This window comes from Centruroides sculpturatus, unplaced genomic scaffold (genome assembly GCF_000671375.1).
Source record: "Centruroides sculpturatus isolate CEXI.00-Female unplaced genomic scaffold, Cexi_2.0 scaffold551, whole genome shotgun sequence".
Classification (NCBI taxonomy): Eukaryota; Metazoa; Arthropoda; class Arachnida; order Scorpiones; family Buthidae; genus Centruroides; species Centruroides sculpturatus.
Window position 1 is genome coordinate 156,257 of NW_019385025.1, and position 21,987 is coordinate 178,243.

A 21,987-nucleotide genomic window follows, 5' to 3' on the forward strand; every position below is an offset into this window, starting at 1 on the left:
ATCTAATATATAATCGAGACGGGTTGATAATAATAATAATAATAATAAGCGCAGAGCCCAAACGGTTAGGAGTTGAAAGTTGAAATTTGGTACACAGATAGGGTACGTCATGAAAACGTACACTAAGAAGGGATTTTTCGAAATTCCCCCCGGGGGGAGAGAGACAGGATTAAAACTTCTATATACATTATGGATACGAGCCCAAACGGTTAGGAGTTAAAAGTTGGAATTTTTTACACAGTTAGGGTACATTAGGAGAACGCACAATAAGAAGGGATTTTTCGAAATTTTTCCCCACGGGGGAGAGGGACAAGATTAAGGCTTAACACTTCCATCAACAATGGAAATCTTAAGTAACAATGGAAGTGCTAAGTAACAATGGAAGTGTTAAGTAACAATGGAAGTATCAACAATGGAAGTGTTAAGTAACAATGGAAGTATCAACAATGGAAGTGTTAAGTAACAATGGAAGTATCAACAATGGAAATGCTACGTAACAATGGAATTGTTAAGAGAAGGCGACGTGCAATACGCAGATGCAGTTTTTTTCGTTTTTGCGGGAAATCGAACATATTTTTAGACCCATCTAAAAATTCTCTAATAAGTCTGGAAACAAGGGAACCCAATTCTTGCATTCTGTGAAAACGGGTAAGGTTTACTCTAACGTAATAATCTTTATCTTAGTTATCGTTACTTTTGCCGAGCAATGCCGGGCCCACTTGCTAGTATATATATAATTGTGTACTGCATTCTTAATTATACATAATAAAGCAAGGAAAAAATAGTGAGGAAAAAAATAGATAAACACGAATTTGTTTATATCTACTAATATAATTTTTGATAATATCGCTGATATAGTACATTTTTTTCTATCTTAACCTTCCTGATATTGACCCAAATGTTTATCTTTCATTCATTGAATGATACAATCTCTCTTGTTTTTTTGGTCTTTTATCCTTGCTCGAAGTAACACAGTTTTCTTTCTATCCCAATTTCGTTTTTTACAGAGAGAAGATGATTTTGACTGGGGATACAGATTGCCTATAAAATTTCTGAAGGTTTATTAAATTAATTGTCTTATGAATGTCTTAGTAAATGTGTGAACCGATCACTCTGGAAGATTCGGGTTCGAATATGTGTGCTTCAAAATGCCCGAAATTTTCCATATGCAGTTTTTCCTACACAATATTTAGTCTGTATCTTTTCTGTCTGGTCACCCCATCGTTGTTCTGAACAAACTCACCACCTGCTTAATAGAAATTGTACACAACACAAAATAAGTAATAAAAAATTCTCAAATTTGAGTTGTTTTATTAACTCGGCCACTGGTGGGATGAAGAGTTGAAGAGATAGTTTTGCAAAAATAGATATAATTCAAATTTGTGAATACAAAGTGTAACGAAAACAGTATGAAGAGAATGACCTATTGAGGCGATGATCTGGGTCAATAAACCGAAGAGCCATATTTATAAATTAAAAAGCAGACATGAAAGATATAATTCACAAATATGTAAACATTGCGTGTTTATATGAATCAGTTCTTATAAACAGTCTGTAGATAATGTATAAAATATTACCCTTATCATAATCTGAAATTATATATTCTAATCTACTTCTTTTACATTTTATCTCTCTATTAATGTGATAATTTTTTTCTTTTTCAATTGTGTTTAAATGCCAAGATAATTGTATGATATTTTTCATTATCAGTTAATATACAATCTTTTGTTACGAATTTTGTCAAGTTGTATATACATTGTTTACAATAATGTAAAGTAGGGGTCAGAAACCTTTCAGCGGTGTGTGTCCGAAAATAAGTTATAGTGTTATTTCGTGTTATGATTCTACTAAGATTATTATATATGTCATCAAAATTAATTCTGTTATAACGGACTTGAAAAATGTATAATTTTGAAATTAATTTGTTAACTGAATTATGTTCTTGCATGTAAAGCGCTTGCATAACACGTAGATGCGACACGGAGCGTCTACGTGTCTTTCATGTACTGTACCACGGCTTTCGCTGAGCTATGAAGTCCTAAATGGACTTCATAGCTCAGAGAAAGCCGTGGTACAGTACATGAAAGAAACGTGTAATTAATAATTAAAATATAATTTTTACTGCATTTCTATTCAATCCGAGTGATACTGAAAATCGTTCTGAATGCCACGTTTGGCACTCGTGCCGTAGGTTGCCAATACCTGATGTAAAGAATATAGTTTCGTTAATGCTATTTTATTCTGGATGTTTTTTACAATAAAGTAAAATCGTAAAAATAATGCATGTTTACTAATAGAAAATACAAATATAGAATATTATAAAAGACAATCCTATCAACAAGGAAAACATTAACTGATATATTATATTGAATAAACTTCATCCTCTGGTTACAGCGGGTTCACTATACGACCCTAGATAAGCTAGTGTTTCAATAATAAACTATTAAATTGCAAATTATGAAAAATTTTAAAATATACAAATGTTTTCAATAATAGATTACCCGAATGTTTAATTAATTAAACCATTTATTTTGTTAATTAGAAATTGGAATTTTGCTGCTATGATTTTAGATTTAAAATAAGACAAATTATTTATAATTTGAGTTATTTTTACACGTTTGTTTAACATTGATAACTCACACTAAAGTCAAATTATTGAAAATCACAATGTGTCAGTAAAAGAAACTAAACAGAGCCGTGTGCAGTTTCACGAAAAGAAATTGAACTGTCCAGTAGCCCAATTGTTCATAGAGGTCCTGAAACATGTTTCTAACTGATAAATGTAGAAACGAATAGTCATTGATTATGCTTACANCCCCCCCGCGTTGGAATTTCGAAAAATCCTTTCTTAGTGTGCGTTTCCATGACGTACCCTAACTGTGTACCAAATTTCACCTCTTTAGGTTAAGCGGTTTGCTCTGGGCGATGATGAATCAGTGAATGAATGAGTGAGTCAGTCAGGACAAGCAATTTTATATATTTAGATTATTTATACTGTGGTAAAATTGGTTTTCTTATATATTGTTATTGTATTATGTCGCAGTTCCAAGTATCCATGAAATCAAGTCTACTTATCTGATTTAATTCTAATGAGCAATATTCTTGAAAAAAAAAATGTTTTTCTCAAATAAGTTTTAATGAATTTTTAAAAATTCATTTATTATCGAATTTCACGGTAATTCAAAAATGATGTTACTAATTTTATAATTTTTCTCACACCCTATTTTTCTGCTATCATATTTTGTCACTAATTTTTACACATATAAAGTTTTAATGTTTGTTTCAACGTACCATATACTTATATAAATGTCTGAAAAGTCACAATATACTACAATGCTAAGAAGAAGACTCACTGCAAATAGAAACTCTATGACAGTACAGTAGCAGATCGACAATTTTGTCTTCTGGAAATGTAACATTGAAATTTCCAGTTGTAAATTTTAAATGCTTATACTTTTAATATTTGTAACTCTGGTAACAATCTAAATTTCATCGCAATTTTGAAAATATTACTTTTTAAATGATAGACCAATTGAGGTGTCCCTATGTACATTAAACTTTTGGTATTACTAACTATAAGAGAGATTATCCCAATGTAATGTACAATACATATAAAACTATGAATAAACTATATATATATTATTGTAATGAAGCTATATATTTTACTATTATTACTGAAAACTAATTAAAACTTACTCTTATGACTTCATAAACTATACTAGTTAATGAATCATCAATGCTGTTAATGTCTGTTGAAAATCGATCTAGAATTTTCCCTGGAAATTAGTAAAAATTAAAAGACAAATTAAGAAATATTTTATATTTTAAAATATATTTATTTAAATTTTATAAATTCGTGTATTATGAGCATTTTTTTATTTTTTATAGCTTTAGTAATAAATAATATTTTACATATAAAATGCATAATTGCTTATAGAAAATTAATTCCTGAATTGTTGAATTCTTCAACGGAAACGATAATCATTTATTTTGACAAATTCTTTTTAAACTTTTTTGGTTAATACTAGAAATTATATTCATTTTAAGTTTCTAAATAGAAAAACNTATTTTACATATAAAATGCATAATTGCTTATAGAAAATTAATTCCTGAATTGTTGAATTCTTCAACGGAAACGATAATCATTTATTTTGACAAATTGTTTTTAAACTTTTTTGGTTAATACTAGAAATTATATTCATTTTAAGTTTCTAAATAGAAAAACTAAACTGATAATCCAGACTGCACTTAATACATTTTAATACATTATAAAAAATGTATTAAAATCATTTACGTTATACAATTATTAATAAAATAAATGAATACAGTCTATTATTTACATACCAACAGGATTGCTATCCAGGAACGATATTGGAGTACGAATAATACAACGAAACATATTATTGTGAAGCTTTATAGATGCTGCCATGAACATTTCGTAAAACAATGATGCAGAAACTAATGTCATAACAAATGTTGCACAAACTAATCCAAAAAAAATGTACATGTTGAATTCAAGAGTTTGAAAATTTATAGTTTTTGTAAAGTTCGTGTTACTTGTCTCGTATGAAAAATTTTCAAACTTTTCTCTGTTTTGATTGTAAATTTTTTCATCGTTTAACCTGAAAATTAAACATAAAAATGGATTTATTATTTTAATATATGTATAATCACTTATCACTCAGAATAAACTACAAGTGCATTATTTAATATAAATCTATATCAATAAATCTAATACAGTAGAGCGTCGTTTAGCCGAAAGTCTGTTATCCGAAACGTCGGTTATCCGAAAGAATTCCAGTTGGCAAATTTAAATTTTCGCTAGTGCTGTGGCGCTGCCATCTTTGGCTATGTCTTGGGCTACTCAAATATTTTACGTTTTTTGATACTAAATTAACTTCTGAAGTATAATTTTTTTAGTTTTTATATTAAATATATTTATTTTGTTTGTACAAAATAAAGAAATAATTTTTAACGATACAATAGCCACGATTATTATTTTAGAAAGTTTATGTTAAGCTTAACATCGACGAAAATTCAACGCAAAGCGACACCCAACGGAGAAAAATTTCAACACGGGATAGGTTAATATATTTTTTCGTACATAATCGGTTATCCGAAAAACAAGTTATTCGAACAGTTCCAGTTCCAATTGATTCAAATAAACGACGGTCTACTGTAATTACAAATAAAAAATTTTCTCGATATAACAGAACATTTTCAGTGAAGCGCTTTGAATGTGAGGTTTTATAAGATTTTTTTCAGAAATTTCACGCTGACATCAATACATAAATAAAGAAACAATACAAAGTAGTATCTAAGTTAAAGGAATATTGAAAGTCGTAGATGGCACTATGCAAATATTAAGAAGTTCAAAGTAATACGTGAAACTTTGTAATATGAAGAGTTAATTGGAGGATATTCATTACATTTCTAGTTACGAAATTACGAATTAAAACTAATAAAGTTCAAATTCATACCATTTAATCATCCAATAATCGCCGAAACTGTAAACGGCCTGAGTTGAGAAAAGCATTAAGATTATAAGAAACTTGAAGAATAAACCAGCTCCAGCATTAACATATGCTTTATAAACAGATAATCCTACAACTCCATGTCTTTTATCTTCTTGTAATTGCTTGTGATTGGTATTCTAGAAAAAATAATAGTTAAAACATTTATACTTTAATTGAAACATTACACTATATTCTTGAAAAGTAAGCATTTCATGCTGAAAAACGTAAATTTCCTATTTGTAATTGCCTTTAAAAAGAGTGTTAATGTTTTACATTGTTGTGTGTGAATTCTAATTGTTCTTGTATCAAATTAAACTAATTAACACTAAAAGTAAATTACTGTTAATTAAGAAATATACATCAAAAGATGTAATGTTTTGAAGTATTGATTTCCTTATAGAAAAATTATTTTATTTGGCTTTGCTCACTATACAACCTGATTATATTTTCGTGGAAAACTTGGGATATTATCTTCAAATTTAGATTTGAATTATTAATATTATTCAATGTAAATTTGTCATCTTGTGTTTGTTTTGCGGTGCCATTGAAAATTGTATTTCTATGATACAAATAGTTAGTCCATATATTCACAGATTAGGCATAATTCCTCAATAACGAAACAACTAAAAATAAAATTTTTGTAAAGTGAAATCGTATAAAGTGAAATACGCTTATTGTTCTGATTTACTGTATAATTACTTGATACACCCCATCGAAGATTAAAAAGTTATAATATAAAAAGTTTTGAAAAAAAATGTAAATACATTATAATTGTAGTTACAATGATATAATAAGTACCAGTATTTAACTCCTTAAGCGTCGAGTAATTTTTGATATTAATGTAATTAAACATAAAAAATACTTAAAACTGAAAAAAAAAACGAAAGAAATGCGTTAATTTTGAAGAAAAAGCTTCAAATTTTATTTTCCTTTGTCTCCGCTTTCTGTGAAATTTGACACTGACAAGTCATTGTTTACACAGCTGGATGACCTTGTCGTATATCCCGGGACATTCTCAAAAATGTCTCGGGAGGAGAAGGGTTTAAAGTAGGGTGAATACTAACTAGACTTATATTTTTAAACATTTTTAAAAAATTAAAATTTTTATTGCGATTTCCGACCCCCCGACTTAATTAAACTTATATATAATAAAATCTATTAATTAAAAAAATTAAAAAACTATCGGAGATCGTTTTTGACATCAGAAACTAGCTTTAAATAACTTTACCGAAGGAAAATCAGTGCACCACAACTTTAGAACGATGAATGAAATTTGATATCAAACTCCCATTAAAAAACTATTAAAAAGCAATTAAGCGTGAAGCGTGCGTCATTAAAGGTAAATTAAAATCGCGATAAAATTTTAATTAATTAAAAAATTTTGTTAACAATCAAAGTCAACTCTTACTACATTATTATTAATTTCGACATCTTGAAGCACGTCAACTTGTTTAATGTTAGGTATTTTTTTGTCGTTGAAACATACGGTCGACAATTCCATGCTACTTTTAACAATTTCATTTTCTCGTGAATCTTCTGCATAGCATTCACAACATTTCATTTCATTACGATTGCCAAAGAATTCACATTTTCCCTAAAATAAAACAACAGAAATTTGTATTAACAATATTTGAATTAATATATTTATTTAAACGATAAATTAATACATGTTACACAAGAGAAATATTTTTCGTTATCTTTATACAGTACATATTTGTAATACAATTATAGTGGCTTACATTTCGTGAAATATTTTTCTATAGAATGAATAGAAGTAGAATTTAATAAGAATTTGCTAATTGAAATAAAGTCGAAATCCATAAAATAACGGCCATTGACAAAAAGCATGGAAATAATCGTTCTATATAACGATTGTTTTTTTTTATGAAATTTTGTTCTTTATGAACTAACGATCATAGAAAATAACCTGCAAATAATTAATGAAAATGGTGACAGGTTTCGTGCACTAATTTACAAATCAAAAATAGCGATCTGTTCTCAGGTTCGACTGTATTATTGAATATTATGACTAACATAGAAGATTATCAAGCAAAGTTGTATATGATATATTAATTTTCTCACCTTATTTAACACTAAAATTTTAGTTGTAGAATTTAGAAATTGTATTTGATGTGTAACGAGAATGCAAACTTTTTCTTTTAAATATTCTTTTATACATCTGAAAAATAATAAATTTTTAAATACATTAAAATATACGTATTGACTAACGTTTAAATCCACTATTTACTTTACGAATAAGTGTTTCGCTACTGGAGCATCAACAGCACTTAACGGATCATCAAGGAGGAATATATCTGCATCTACGTATAATGCTCTGAAAATATATATTTAAATATATTTACAACATAATCAATGGGTAAGTATTACACCGAGAAGCAATATCTACGATTGTGTTGATCTTATTTTTCTTAAAATAAGAAGTTTCTGACCTTGCAAGATTAATTCTTGCTTTCTGACCACCGCTCATCATCACTCCTCTTTCACCTACAACTGTCAAATCTTCTTCTGGAAATAAACTTATATCCTAAAATAAGTAAAACCTATATTAGTATTTCTCATAATATATATATAGATATAAAACTTGATATACAGAACGTACACAAGTATAAATATTATATAATATTTAAATATATGATTATAGAGTAACCTGATCTCGTAACACGTATCCATCTTAAGGAGATCACACATATGCTACGTTTCCTTATTTCCATTAATACAATGCAATTAATAATTTTATATGAAAGCATGTAATTGTCAAACTGAAGCTATAAAATAAATTTATCATTTGTACTTTATTACCAAACAGTTTCTATTGTTATTTTTTTCGTGATTTATCGTTCCTCCTTGTGGTGAAAGAATCCATGGGTCACAGAACCTATTTTTAATCTTATGCAACATTATTTTTCTCGAATATATTAACAATAAAGACAACCAAACAAATCATATTATTTTACCATCATAATTTTATGTTTGGTTAGATCCATAAAGATAATTTTTTCTCACTTAAATTATGTCACGTTAAATTTAATCCCAAATTTGTGGAATTGCAATAGAAAATAAAATATTCTTTTCATCGACTTTACAAGCAAGAACATAAAATATTTCATTACCTTCTCAAGGGCTGTTATTTTTAAAATGTCACTATATTTCTTTTTTTGATATTCTTCTCCAAATAAGATATTTTCTCTTATAGTTCCGTTAAATATCCAGGCTTCTTGTGAAGCATAAGAAACTTTTCCTTTCACTGATACTCTTCCAGAAATAATCGGAATTTCTCTCAATATTGACATTAGTAAAGAAGTCTGGTTCAAAAAAGGTATAAAATTATTAGTAGTTAGGAAAAAATTTTTTACGTTAGCAGAGTAGTAATGTATATAGAAACTTATATAGAATACAAGAAGTATGTAAGTTGATCTAACTTCTTAATTTAAATGTTCTTACTTAATCTGAACAATTATATATAGATTATTAATATTAAATTTTAAATTAAATATCGAGATATTCACCTTTCCTGATCCAACAGAACCTATAATAGTTAACAATTCTCCAGGTTTTATACTTAATGATATATCATCCAATGTTGGTTCAATATCCTTAAAAAAGTACAAAGTTATTAAAATAATATACATATAAACTGTATCATAAATAACACACAGTATAAAGAATCATTAATATAATCCCTATTCCAGACACTTCTTTTGATAGAAAAAATCAAGATATAAAGCAGTGTCTCAAATTGTAAAAATAAAACAGGAATAAAAGACAATACATGATGAATTATCGGTGACATAATTCAGTATGTATATAGTATTAATTAATACACATTGTAGTGATTTTAATTCAATTAAATATTCAGCTACATATATAATCATATACATATATGTATTAAATATGTACGTGTAAGTTTATTACACCACTGTCTTGGATTATATATACGAAATATTTAACGCTGGACCATGGTGTACAGTACGTAACATTAAACTTGCCTGTATGCAAGTAAGAGGTGATAAAACTTCATGAGAAACCAGTTTATTTTTATTAAAATTGTAATAACTATTGACTTCAATGTAATTTTGATAAAATTAGATTAATCAAAACAAGTTTAATTACGATTTAAAATCACAGGAGTTCATGTTTCCATACAATGCTTTTTAACACATGTCGTGTAAGCAATATGAAATAATAGAATTACAGTAGAGCGTCGATTATCCGAAAGTCAATCATCCGAAAAAATTCCAGTCGGCAAATTTAAATTTACGCCAGTGCTGTGGCGCTGCGATCTTTGGCTATGTCTTGGGCTACTCAAATATTATACGTTTTTGATACTAAATTAACTTCTGAAGTATAATTTTTTTATTGTTTTTATATTTTTCAATATATTTATTTTGTTCGTACAAAATAAAAAAATAATTTTTAACGATAGAATAGTCTTCGTTAGGCTTAACATCGACGAAAATTCAACGCGAAGCGACACGCAACGGAGAAAAATTTCAAGATGGAATAAATTAACATATTTTTCGTACACAGTCGGTTATCCGAAACATCGATCTTCCAAACAGTCCCAGTCCCAATTGATTCGAATAGTCGACGCTCTACTGTACTTACAGATTTTAATACTTCTTCAAAGATAATATTAATTAACTAGATAAATATTTACTTTATTCCACGCAGCTTTGACGTTTTCCATCCATATTCCACATTTTGTTAGCATTAACCTTTCTTTTATTACATTAACTGAACTGTTGTCTTTTTCTTGAAGCAGGAGAAAATGCTAAATAAAATTTTAATACAATTTTATAATGAAAATTTGTTCGTAAAAAGATTGTGTGTACTGTATTTTGAAATCATTTTATCAATTTAAATTATATAAAATATATTAAATTGATAATTACCTGAAGCCTTTTCAAAGATATAAAAATTTCTGCCGCAAGATTAACAGCGAAGGAAAATAGTGAAATGACGCTGAAGTAAATGATTATAGAAAATGTCGTAGTGACGAAAACAATTTGAGCATTCAGTTGGCCACCGAATAGAAAAAACACAAGGAAAATAAGGCATGAATATAATCTTGATAAAGGAAATCCTAATGTTAACAATATTCCGCGAGCATATAGGAATTTCCGAATCGTTTTTATTTCCTTCCTGAAAACATAAATAAATATTTATTAGAAATTTCAGTTGCAGACAAATAGTTGATAAGTAAATTTCAGTGTAATTAAAACATGATTATACTTACGCTCTTATTTTTTCTATTAATGCAGCAAACGGCAATTCCCAAGTGTACATTTTAACTAATCTCATACCAGCAAGCATTTCATTCAACAGATTTAACCTTTCGTCTCCCAATATGGCTGCTTGTAATCTGTGAAGTATTGTAAAAATGTATAAATGAAAACAGTTAAATTGTTTAGATCTGAATCTCATAATGACTGGATTTTTTTCCACTTTTTTCTACCTAAGGATACTAAGAGAGCCTTTTAAATCTTATCCATTTGATGACTAAAGCATTTATACAATTTATTTACTTATAAACACAGTAAGTAAATTACTTATAATTATCTAAATTAAATATTAATTACCTCAGTTTTGAATATAATTTTCCAAGCAATATTTTCATTGGAATAAAAATAAGTATAATCGATATTCCAACTATAATGGCCCATCCGTAATACGTCCACAAAACGATTGTGGTAATGATAATTAAAAATGGATTTGTAAATAAATATAACACAGTGAAGAGATTCTGTAATGAAAAAAAACAATTACATGCATGAGAACATATATTATGTAAAGTTTTCTAAAACATGACGAAAATATGAAACTTTAGAAAATATATTTCATATTACGAAATTATTACAAAATTATACAAGGTAAACTTAAAACTATGCCTAAAACTATACAATATAAAGATGACAATGCTGTTATAACTATATGAACAGTAAGCATTATAAGTGTAGACAGGTGTAATAAATCTTCATAACTATGCAGGATAGCATGGCGTATAGGATGCTGAACAAAACACTTATAGGTTTGCAAATTATTGGTTTACAGTTATGTACTAAAGTTATATAGACAGAATATGTACTGTACATAGTCTGTCTGTACAACTTTAGTTCATAACTGTAAACCAATAATTACAAGGTGCTGGGAGCAGTAGTAAGGAACGTGTGTAACAGTGAACATCTGGTGCACAAGTGATGACAACATATGATACAATTACAAGTTTTTAACAATATATAGTCGTAACATCACAAAGATAATTAGTTTTTAAAATATATAATTGTGCCATCCTTCATCAATTTAACACCAAGTTTATCATTACTTCTATTAACATTATTAAGTTTTAAAATCTACATATATTCAAAATATTTACGTCTACAGGTAATAGGTTTTTAGGATTTAGCTTTACATTACTTTACATTGTAAACCAATAATTGTTGTTGGTAATTGTAATATAAGTGTTTTGTTTAGCATCCTGTACGTCACGCCAACCTGCGACCATCATTGCTCTGATAAGCCCTTGCTATTATCTGCTTCACGGTTGTTGACAACTTAATTAATATAATAGGCCTATTCCATATTACTTATTCTATAGCAAAAACAAAAAAATGATATACACAATTGTTTATTTTTGTTTTAATCAATGAATAAAATTTACAGTAATGTAGTAAAACAGACGAATAAGCAATTGAACAGGCAAACAATGCATGAATTCACATCAGGACTTTAAAATTCACAGTAATTTTGATCGAATGAAAGAATTTAAATGACTTTAGTTTTTGTATACTAATTTGTTCTGTAACATTTAATTCATCGATGAGGAACACTGTCCTGTTAGAAATTAAACCTGATATATAAGAAACATGATGAAGATAAGAAACATGATGAAGTGCCTGCTAAGGCCTATGCCCACACTCTGGGGAGCTATGTTCTAATTCGGACGAACAGGCGTTTATTTTTTTTCAAAGTAATTTCCTGGATGTCTTGGGTTTGTCATTAAATAGCCGCCGAGAACTAATCATAAGACTGAAAATTATAAGTTATCAATTATTTCAATTTAGTCGCACTAGAAAATTTCCATAGTTCAATTATATTCATTATACAGGGTGTAACAGAAAGTCTCTTAACACTTCTGCTTCATAATATACGTAGGTGTTTTCTTTAATCTTCGATGGTCCATGAAACAAAGTCAAGTGTAAATAAGAAAATGAATTTATTACCAGAAGTTAGGCACAAACATAGTTACTTTTCGACATAATCACCGTAAAGATTGAGGTAGTTATCATATCTGTGAACGAGCTTTGCATTTCACTCTTCATAGAATGTTGCCGCCAGTGACTTGAGATGACCTTAAAGTTATTTTGAAGATCGTCATTAGTCTCGACCTCTGCCCACCTAGCCACGTTTTCAGTTCAGGAAAGAGGTGAAACTTTTCATACATCAAAGGTGTGAAGACTTTACCTTTCAGTGTATCCACATCAGTGTGTCCACTGATGAGGCCAAACAATTCTGTACCAAGAAAAGATGTCACTTAATTCCAATACCAAGACAATTCTGTATCAGGAAAAGAAAGTCACTTAATTTTCCTGATATATCCTGTATCAGGAGATTAAGTGACTTTCTTTTTCAACCTGTACTAAAACCATACTGTGTATTCCAGAAAGTCAATTGCTATGTTGAATCAATATGTAGAGTATTTTTTTAAAAAAGGCACTGTGTGATTTACAGTAGAATAAGACCTGTAGTTTATTATAATTTTTTTCGGAAGTACAGTACATTACTGTAATGTGAAACTATAAATTTTATTGAAAAGTTCCATAAATACAGATGTTATATATTATCAAAAATAAATACTCATTCTAGTTAATTAATCGTATAAAGTTGACATATTTCTGAAAAATAAATGCATCATACCAAATTAAGTAATTATATTTCACAATAAACCCATAACCAATAATTACTTATTGTCAAAGATCGAGTTGTTGAAGATTTAAAAAGAGTTAAATTTAATGAAGGTAAAATCCTTTTTGCAACATACGTCCTTATTACTATATTAAAAATAATCTTTATTGAAAAAATCGTCTTTAACTTACATTGTTAAACTTGCTGACATCATTTGCAAGGAGATTCACCATTTGTCCTACATTGGACTTTGCCAGAGATGAAGAACTTAAATTAATTGCCTGCATGTAAAATATAATAATTAGAATAAATAGCTTTACTGTCACAGCAGCTTCAAAGCAAACTTTTAAACGTGCACACTGCAACTCTCAATCAAACGTTGCAATTGAGTTATCCCATTACAAACAGACAGATGCAACACGCCAAGACTGAATACGTCTGTTTTAGTTCTCATAAATCCACAACAAAATCTTGATTTGCAAATAACTCTAATACTAGAGTTACAAGATGTGAGAAAAGATATACCACCAGCCCATTGCGTTGAACAAATGATGAGTGTCGTGTGGGGCCTTGTAATGTATTTGCCTAAACTTGATATTACTCAAATATCTTTCCTCTGTAGTTCACAAATTGCGAATGTTTGGATTTGTAATTTGTAAACTACACAGAAACGATGCTGTTGTCATTCCAAAGTGACAGCAGCGCCTTTACTTACCCTAGGGTCTATAATTGTAACTATTTTTGAAATTATGTTCATAGATTTTCAGTTTCGAAATAAACACGTCTACAAAATTTTATAGCACTTTTTTCATCATTTTTCTTACCTGTTTGCACTAAGTTCTATACTTTAAATTAATTACACAACAGATGAAGAGAAAAATGGAAAATAAATACATTAATATTTATTATACAATAAATAAAAAACGTTAATTCAATTCTACTTTTAAAATTATTTGAAACTCACCTTTCTGTATATAAGAGTGCATAAAGATATCTTTAACTTCATGCCTAATAATTCCATTATAAAATAATCGATATTATATGTTACCATATAGATTATAATTAGGCCAAAGAATACAGCACACGATAAATATACATTTAGTTCATTCCATTCTGATCTATTGTCATAATAATTTATTATAATACCCAAAATGTATGCTTGACTTGTAAATACTACAGTTTCCTATAAATATATATTTCAGTTATTTCAATCACTTTTAATAATGTTTTATGTTTAAAATCAAACGTGATAGTACCTGAATCAGAGCAAGGAATACAACTATTAAATACTTCCATCCTATAAATCGTAACAATGCTTTAACAATGCTTGGGTTATTCTTTTTTACTTCCTTATTCCACTCTCTGAAATAAAATTTTTAATAAATTTTTCAGAATCTTATAATATAATCGAGATGGGTTGATAATGATAATAATAACCGCAAAGCCCAAACGGTTAGGAGTTGATAATGATAATAATAAGCGCAGAGCCCAAACGGTTAGGAGTTAATAATGATAATAATAAGCGCAGAGCCCAAACGGTTAGGAGTTTAAAGTTGAAATTTGGTACACAGGGTACGTCATCAGAACCTACACTAAGAAGGAAAATTTCGAAATTCCACCCCGCAGGGTAGAGGTGAGGATTAATTAATCCTTTAAATCAAACCTTATAATATACTTACTTTTGAAGTAAATTCCCAAGATATTCTGAGGAATGATACTGGGAAGTTTCATATAAATCATCATCTTTTAAAAATTCCTTTCTTCCTTTGATCAATAATGGGAACAGCCATCTACAAAATACATAAACAAGTATATTATTATAATAATTATATACCTATATAATAAAGTAAATAAAAAGTGAGTGTATGTGACTACCAATAATGTATCCAATACAAAAGTCATTACTTTTAGTGTCGAAAATACTGCAATTTGTCATCATTAGTTTATTAATAAAAAATAAAAAAGATATTTATATTTAATTAAAATATGCCATCTTGTTTCTATCTACAGCTATAATAAATATTATACTTTTTATAAACCTGTTTATTAATACATTATAAAACCTATAACCAAGCAATGCTTTTATCGTGGCAAGTGATACAGCTACAAATTATATACAAATTATAATCATACGAGCTAAAAGTTATGTAGACGAAAGTATCTATTTTTTTAAATAATATATTTTAATTATATAAATGTAAAATATTACCACAAAATCTCAAAATAGTATCACGATGTTAATTTTTATATATGTAAATATACACTACGTCTTTGATAATATATTATTAAGGAACAAGATAAAAGAAATGAATAAAGGAACATATATTTATTTATGTCTGCTGATATAATTTTTGATAATATTGCTGACACCTTAAATTTTATCATTCATTAATTACATCAGCAGGAGAGGTGGACTCATACAAAGCTATCAAATACAGAGACATTAAGTTTAAATCTCGATAAATATTAATTTGTTTTAATATATGTTTTTAAATCAGCTGTCAATATTATCTATACAAAAATTGAAAATCATCAGTATTCTTCATATTTTGCTTGAACAATTTTGCTAAATAAAATAATATTTAATCCTCTATCATCTGTTGATGGACAGTCTAGATGGTCACAGGCATGTAATACGGGCATTTAGCATGTAATAGTGGGTGAAATCAGGATTAAATGTATTTAAATTATTCGCAGTGTCTTCGATAGCTAAAGTTAAAATTTTTTAAGCATATCGGTAGAAGGTTTTATAAATGTATAAAGAACAGAAAAACAGATTAAATTGTTTCTAGTTTCTTTTTATTTTTGATATTTTTATCTAACTTGAGAGATTTCATTACATATACAGCATTTCACTTAATTGTTTATTTGTTTTTATAAATATTTCTTTCTGTTTTGTTAAGCTATTATATATCTTTTAACTCTATTAAATTTTATAACTAATTTTCGTGTTAATTTTTGTATTATATTTAATAGTTCCTCTTATATCGAGTGTCATTATCTTCTTACTACACGCGTAGTTATAACATATAAAAATTTACTCGTAGAAAAGACTGTAAAATTACTGAAATACAATTATATTTTTGACTTACTAATAAATATACAATGAAGTAAATCAAAAATATAACTGAATAGAAATCTTGGTAAACATATTTCGTGCACTCTATTATTTTCTTCTTATTTTATTGAAAAATAAGTTTTTTCTACAGTTTTTACACACACCATTTTTTTAATTTAGATGTTATCGTTATAAATATATATATATGTTTATTAGTGAAAGATAAAACCTGTAACGAAACACTAAGTTAATCTTTGTAGGTCATGTTACTATAGGTTATATAAACATAAAAATCTAGTATTTTAATACAACAAATGTAAATATTGTTAATATTCTCTTATTATTTTTTATCACCAATACTAGATTTAATTCGGTTTTTAATTATTTTTCATATATAATACACCCATTCCTGCAATTATCAAAGATTTAAAGTGCACATACAAATGAGGAAAATATCCGTATTAAATAGCGACGTAAATCACACAAAACAACAGAATATTATTTGCATAAAAGTATCTATTTTTTAATAATATATTTTAGTTATATAAATGTATAATTTTATCAAGAACTTTCAAACTAGAATAACACATTTGTAATTATTGTATCTAATATATAATCGAGACGGCTTGATGATAATAATAATAAGCGCAGAGCCCAAACGGTTAGGAGTTGAAAGTTGAAATTTGGTACACAGATAGGGTACGTCATGAAAACGTACACTAAGAAGGGATTTTTCGAAATTCCCCCCGGGGGGAGAGAGACAGGATTAAAACTTCTATATACATTATGGATACGAGCCCAAACGGTTAGGAGTTAAAAGTTGGAATTTTTTACACAGTTAGGGTACATTAGGAGAACGCACAATAAGAAGGGATTTTTCGAAATTTTTCCCCACGGGGGAGAGGGACAAGATTAAGGCTTAACACTTCCATCAACAATGGAAATCTTAAGTAACAATGGAAGTGCTAAGTAACAATGGAAGTGTTAAGTAACAATGGAAGTATCAACAATGGAAATGCTACGTAACAATGGAATTGTTAAGAGAAGGCGACGTGCAATACGCAGATGCAGTTTTTTTCGTTTTTGCGGGAAATCGAACATATTTTTAGACCCATCTAAAAATTCTCTAATAAGTCTGGAAACAAGGGAACCCAATTCTTGCATTCTGTGAAAACGGGTAAGGTTTACTCTAACGTAATAATCTTTATCTTAGTTATCGTTACTTTTGCCGAGCAATGCCGGGCCCACTTGCTAGTATATATATAATTGTGTACTGCATTCTTAATTATACATAATAAAGCAAGGAAAAAATAGTGAGGAAAAAAATAGATAAACACGAATTTGTTTATATCTACTAATATAATTTTTGATAATATCGCTGATATAGTACATTTTTTTCTATCTTAACCTTCCTGATATTGACCCAAATGTTTATCTTTCATTCATTGAATGATACAATCTCTCTTGTTTTTTTGGTCTTTTATCCTTGCTCGAAGTAACACAGTTTTCTTTCTATCCCAATTTCGTTTTTTACAGAGAGGAGATGATGTTGACTGGGGATACAGATTGCCTATAAAAATTTCTGAAGGTTTATTAATTGTCTTATGAAAGTCTTAGTAAATGTGTCAACCAATCACTCTGGAAGATTCGGGTTCGAATATGTGTGCTTCAAAATGCCTGAAATTTTCCATATGTAGTTTTCCTACACAGTATTTAGTCTGTATCTTTTCTGTCTGGTCACCCCATCGTTGTTCTGAACAAACTCACCACCTGCTTAATAGAAATTGTACACAACACAAAATAAGTAATAAAAAATTCTCAAATTTGAGTTGCTTTATTAACTCGGCCACTGGTGGGATGAAGAGTTGAAGAGATAGTTTTGCAAAAATAGATATAATTCAAATTTGTGAATACAAAGTGTAACGAAAACAGTATGAAGAGAATGACCTATTGAGGCGATGATCTGGGTCAATAAACCGAAGAGCCATATTTATAAATTAAAAAGCAGACATGAAAGATATAATTCACAAATATGTAAACATTGCGTGTTTATATGAATCAGTTCTTATAAACAGTCTGTAGATAATGTATAAAATATTACCCTTATCATAATCTGAAATTATATATTCTAATCTACTTCTTTTACATTTTATCTCTCTATTAATGTGATAATTTTTTTCTTTTTCAATTGTGTTTAAATGCCAAGATAATTGTATGATATTTTTCATTATCAGTTAATATACAATCTTTTGTTACGAATTTTGTCAAGTTGTATATACATTGTTTACAATAATGTAAAGTAGGGGTCAGAAACCTTTCAGCGGTGTGTGTCCGAAAATAAGTTATAGTGTTATTTCGTGTTATGATTCTACTAAGATTATTATATATGTCATCAAAATTAATTCTGTTATAACGGACTTGAAAAATGTATAATTTTGAAATTAATTTGTTAACTGAATTATGTTCTTGCATGTAAAGCGCTTGCATAACACGTAGATGCGACACGGAGCGTCTACGTGTCTATCATGTACTGTACCACGGCTTTCGCTGAGCTATGAAGTCCTAAATGGACTTGATAGCTCAGCGAAAGCCGTGGTACAGTACATGAAAGAAACGTGTAATTAATAATTAAAATATAATTTTTACTGCATTTCTATTCAATCCGAGTGATACTGAAAATCGTTCTGAATGCCACGTTTGGCACTCGTGCCATAGGTTGCCAATACCTGATGTAAAGAATATAGTTTCGTTAATGCTATTTTATTCTGCATGTTTTTTACAATAAAGTAAAATTGTAAAAAATAATGCATGTTTACTAATACAAAATACAAATACAGTATATTATAAAAGACAATCCTATCAACAAGGAAAACATCAACTGATATATTATATTGAATAAACTTCGTCCTCTGGTTACAGCGGGTTCACTATACGACCCTAGATTAGCTAGTGTTTTAATAATAAACTATTAAATTGCAAATTATGAAAAATTTTAAAATATACAGATGTTTTCAATAATAGATTATCCGAATGTTTAATTAATTGAACCATTTATTTTGTTAATTAGAAATTGGAATTTTGCTGCTATCATTTTAGATTTAAAATAAGACAAACTATTCATAATTTGAATTATTTTTACACGTTTGTTTAACATCAATAACTCACACTAAAGCCAAATTATCGAAAATCACAATGTGTCAGTAAAAGAAACTAAACAGAGCTGTGTGCAGTTTCACACAAAAAGAAATTGAACGCTCCAGAAGCCCAATTGTTCATAGAGGTCCTGAAACATGTTTCTAACTGATAAATGTACAAACGAATAGTCATTGATTATGCTTACAATTTTATCATTGAAGCACGTGTGGCCATATTTTAAATAATTGTGTTTATTTCATCTAATTGATAAGCATTTTGTCAATTAATTAGACTTGTGGCTTACTGTTGTGTCTCTTAAATACATACGGTATATTCTGAGTGCTAAAAATGAGATTGAGACTGAGAAATTTAAAAAAAGACCAAAAAGTATTGTAACCCAAGAAGAGTGGAGTGAAAAGATATGAACTTCTGAAAGACGTAATTAAAAGCTGAATTCTATTACCCTTAAGAACGTATGTATTTATCAAATTTAATAAAAAGTGTGGTGATCGCTTACGAAAGTTTTATTTTCATAAAGAAGTAATGGAGAGGCATCAGATATAGTTCAAATAGATGGGCTGAAGCGGAGTAACACACGGTGCTCTGCCAAGATAAAAAAGGGTTTTGGCCTCTATTTTGGTGCTATGTATGTGGAGAAAACCCGTTAATCTTCACGCTGCAAGCCCGAGATTAACAAACAGTGTTCAGTGACGTTATATATTCAAGCATTGTTGGCCCAGTTTCACTGATGATAAGTTCAAATCCGAGTCTATTTGAATTGAAGGATCACAAGATGAGGAAAATGACCATAGCTGCAAAAATAATTATTAACATAGAATAATATACATATATTTCCTTGTTTAGAACATGTATCATAGTTTTTCTATATAAACGTTATGAAAAGAGCGACATCATGTTTTATGCCGTTTAATATATTTAAAATTATAATTTACTAAGGAGATTCACTAACTTCGCCTATTTATTTTAAGTATACACTATTGAACAATATAAGAAGTTTCATAATATTGTTCTGTCTAATTCTAAGTGCAAATTGTTTATGTACTATATAATAAACTATGTTAAAACCCGCTTCGGAATATAAGTGAACACTGAAATTAAATAGAAAAAGTACTCATTCCAAAACAAAATATGTTTATTTTCAGATTTCCTCCATCAAAGTCGAACATAAGAGAACTTTTATATTGCAGAACAAAAAAACCATTTTTTCCTTTCAAAGCGTAAAGAGTCAATTATATACAAAATCAGTAATGTTAAATCTTACTTACTTGAACGAAAATCGAGAAAAGACACTGGCAGAATCGTATGGATGTCTAGTCTGCCCACGATCCATTGTATGTTAATACTTGTGTCTGTATGCCATATAAACTATAAATAATATTATGTTGTAAAATGAACGTTAGGAAATGCCTAATTGATGTGCTGTAATTGTTGTGCTACTTTTGTAGTTTTAAACTGTAAACGTTTTATTTAATATTATCCAATGACGTGTTTAGATTTTATCAAGATATAGTGAGTAAACACATGATGTTTACTTTAACTAGAGGAAATTTTACCTTATATTTTTGACTTAATAAGAGATTTTATTGACTATTTTTGAAGTTTTGTTTGTTTTTACCTGAAACTTATCGAACGGATGGATTTTTGGATTAGTAAGTAGGACATTATAATTCATTAAATATTTATTTAAAGTACTTATATCTGCATCCATTCTTTGTTATATGACAAAATTATTTATTAATCTTATCGCAAGCGACTAGACTTACATTATATCTAAAATAAATTTATGTTCTTTTTACAGGTGAAAAAAATATAAACATAAACTCGAGTTTTAATTAAAGCAAGTAGAACCATTATTGTCAAAGTAATTTCCCAAAACTTCGATAATTAGTTTTTTCTAAAAAAATTAATTTATTAAACTATTACTTTTACCTGAAACACACCCATTATGTCCCCGTTTTCGGGACTGGTATCACCTTTTTCGTTCATTCAGTAACGAAAAGACATTTTTTTAAAAGAAAAAAGCTGGAAAAATAACAGTAATATAATGTTATCTTATAATTTATACTATTGAATAGCGAACATCCTAATACTGGCCACCAGTAAACAGCGGCCATTTATTCAGGAATGTTATATATAACAAAAATTAATATAATATAATTTTCAAACACGAGCAATTCGGAAAAAACGGCCATTATTTTTATGTGAATGTCTGTGGTATTAAACACAAATGTGAAGACTAACATAAAAATATGTTGGTGTCTTTTACAAGTTAAAACACTTAGTTTGCAGGCGTAAGCGAAAAAGATCCGTTAATGATAATTTCGTGCTGAGATA

General features: G+C 28.4%; 1 protein-coding gene across 1 annotated transcript in view; it reads right to left on the reverse strand.

The window, feature by feature from the left end:
- Window positions 1–20,981, reverse strand: part of LOC111633585 (multidrug resistance-associated protein 4-like) — a 58,960-nt gene extending 37,979 nt beyond the window's left edge. The window contains exons 1-17 of the mRNA XM_023378193.1: window positions 20,919–20,981; window positions 15,119–15,229; window positions 14,696–14,801; window positions 14,404–14,622; window positions 13,631–13,720; window positions 11,117–11,280; window positions 10,774–10,899; window positions 10,430–10,679; window positions 10,195–10,308; window positions 9,044–9,130; window positions 8,648–8,839; window positions 7,967–8,061; window positions 7,765–7,851; window positions 7,599–7,695; window positions 6,925–7,110; window positions 5,566–5,653; window positions 4,345–4,485 (exon numbers count right to left, since the gene is read on the reverse strand). Coding sequence (XP_023233961.1) covers window positions 4,345–4,485; window positions 5,566–5,653; window positions 6,925–7,110; window positions 7,599–7,695; window positions 7,765–7,851; window positions 7,967–8,061; window positions 8,648–8,839; window positions 9,044–9,130; window positions 10,195–10,308; window positions 10,430–10,679; window positions 10,774–10,899; window positions 11,117–11,280; window positions 13,631–13,720; window positions 14,404–14,490 — 1,804 coding nt within the window. The 5' untranslated portion in view covers window positions 14,491–14,622; window positions 14,696–14,801; window positions 15,119–15,229; window positions 20,919–20,981. The remainder of the gene's footprint in view (window positions 1–4,344; window positions 4,486–5,565; window positions 5,654–6,924; window positions 7,111–7,598; window positions 7,696–7,764; window positions 7,852–7,966; window positions 8,062–8,647; window positions 8,840–9,043; window positions 9,131–10,194; window positions 10,309–10,429; window positions 10,680–10,773; window positions 10,900–11,116; window positions 11,281–13,630; window positions 13,721–14,403; window positions 14,623–14,695; window positions 14,802–15,118; window positions 15,230–20,918) is intronic.
- Window positions 20,982–21,987: the final 1,006 nt, after the last annotated feature.